General features: G+C 39.7%; 1 protein-coding gene across 1 annotated transcript; it reads right to left on the reverse strand.

Moving 5' to 3' along the window:
- Nucleotides 1-149: 149 nt before the first annotated feature.
- On the reverse strand, nucleotides 150-2113 carry CSUI_011483 (gyf domain; the record flags this gene model as incomplete). Its single annotated transcript, XM_068071581.1, has 4 exons — nucleotides 1971-2113; nucleotides 1763-1889; nucleotides 731-818; nucleotides 150-366 (listed from the first exon to the last, which is right to left on the reverse strand). Coding segments are annotated over exons 1-4 (495 nt in total), but the record flags the coding sequence as incomplete, so codon positions are not given.
- Nucleotides 2114-2360: the final 247 nt, after the last annotated feature.

Raw genomic sequence — 2360 nt, forward strand, 5'->3', positions numbered from 1 at the left:
TCAATCATTAATCTATCTATCTTATCTATCTATCTACCTACCTATCTATCTATCTTTATTTCTTCAATCTATCTATCTATCGTTAATCCATTGATCTACTCATGTGTATGTATGTAGATGAGATTACCCGAGAAGAGTGCAAATGAGCAGTCGGCTAATATTCGGATACATTCACGTAGAAGCTGAGGGACATCAAGAGCTTCAGCTGCGTGCGCCAAAGAGAGAAGAGGCTGAACGTTCATCACTGGAGAGCTTAAAGTCTTCAAAATTTCGGCGCGTAGTCGGTCCATCTCTAGTCGCTCGCACTCCTTATATACGGCGACCAAAAGAAAGGGATCTGCTGCACGTGTTATCTCTTGATGGTAGCTACAAAGAAGAAGAAAGAAAAGAAAAAGAAAGAAAAGATAGCTACAAAGAAGAAGAAAGAAAAGAAAAAGAAAGAAAAGAAAGAAAGAAAAGAAAGAAAGAAATAGACAGATAGGCGGGTATTGTCCAGACATGCTGTAATAAGACAGGCAGTGATAGCGATGAGGTTTCCTCATCTCTTGAGCGCTTGCAATCTTATATCTATCAATGTATATATATGTATACATACAGCGTGATAGATAAAGAGATAGATAGATAGATTAAAGATAGATAGATTAAAGATAGATAGATAGATTAAAGATAGATAGGAGGGTGGAGTATTGTTGCTGTAGAAAGGAGATATAGGAGTGCATAGTATTCTTACCCGTATACATATCTGATAATAGATCGGACAGCCTCTGGGAAGTCTGTTCGGATCACATACTTCATTAAGACATTCCTATCTTGCACCTCTGAAGAAGAGAAGAACAAGAAGAGAGAGGAAGCTTTGTCTCTGTCTCTCTTTCTTAGGTCTTCTTTACTTTCTCCTCCTTCTTCTCTTTTTCTTCCTATCTTCATGAGCACCAGTCATATCACCCATCAGTCTCTCCTGCAACTCTCTCTATCTTGAAGAAGATAAAAAGGAAAGAACAGCCGTCCGAAAGAGAGAGAGTTTATCGACAATCTCTACCCTAGATAGATAGATATATATGGAAGACATCTCTAGAGAAAAGACGTCCTGCGAACAGTCTCAGTTGTTCACATGACCTCTATATACATACATATAGATAGATATATACGTATAGACGTACATCTATGTACCTATCTGGACATTTCTGTCTATCTTCAGCTTGACTCATTAGACCTCGACCTCCGTTTCACCTCTTTCTTCTCTCTCTCTATACATATGTATAGATCTCTCTATATACAAGATCTGCACATATCTACAACTGTATACACGCCTGCCCACATATGTATATGTACAGGTGTGGAGAGCCTATCCTCTACAAGACATCTATATACAGAGGCGGCGTTGAAATATCTCTTTATCATAGACATCTACGGCCATCATATAGGGAGAACAGACACCCTTTTTTGTGTACGTTCCTCCGTGTAGCTCTATTTTGAATACTAAAACAGAGACAGAGAGATCCATACACCACCCCCTCTAGCGTCACTTCCTGTCTCTCTCTCTCTATGTGTGTGTCTCCATACCTACGCCTATATATGAGAAGCTGTTGCTATCCCCAAGTGTGAAGAGACAACATAACACATGAACACCTCAAAAAAGGAGAGGAACAGGAGACAGACAAGGAAGAAGAAGAAGAGAGAAACACAAGAGCGAGCCGAAAGAGAGAAAGACAGGAGAAGAAAAAGAGAGAGGAAGAAGGCTAAAGATGAGCTGGGTAGTATTTACCTTGGTATTTCATACGCTGCCTCATCTTATCTTCTATAGTGACGATCTCTGTTAGCCAGACAGGCGAGCAGATTCGTAGGAGAGCGCTATGGACAGGAATTTTATACTTCTTTAAGGGAGGAGAGAACTGCAAGGAAAGATAAGTAACATCCCCATGACAGAGACACACACTTAGACTGTTGTGGGAGACAACGTAGACTGTACATACACTAGACCATAGCTTGTGTAAAGGCCCATATGCCGCTGTAGCGATAATAATGGAGATACCCATCGTAGAAGAGAGATTAAAAGCTTCTTCTTCAAGTTGAAAAGCTCGTAAAGTCCAGGCAGTTGCCTCGGTGCTCTTCCTCCCTTATGAAATAAAGAGGAAGAAGAAGAAGCGACTTGAAGAGAAACGAAAGCTCTTCTACGTAGCATCTACACAAATATAAAGGTAAGTATGTATACTAAATATTTATAGGTCTATAAGCTCAGAGATAACTACGTATGAAATACAATGGAATCTTCTGTACGCTGCTTTGTCGATTCGCTCTATATCTTCATTTATCTACACATTCACACAGACGTACAGATACATACACATATACATAGATGATGA

Source organism: Cystoisospora suis (genome assembly GCF_002600585.1).
Source record: "Cystoisospora suis strain Wien I chromosome Unknown contig_12228, whole genome shotgun sequence".
In the NCBI taxonomy this organism is placed as follows: Eukaryota; Apicomplexa; class Conoidasida; order Eucoccidiorida; family Sarcocystidae; genus Cystoisospora; species Cystoisospora suis.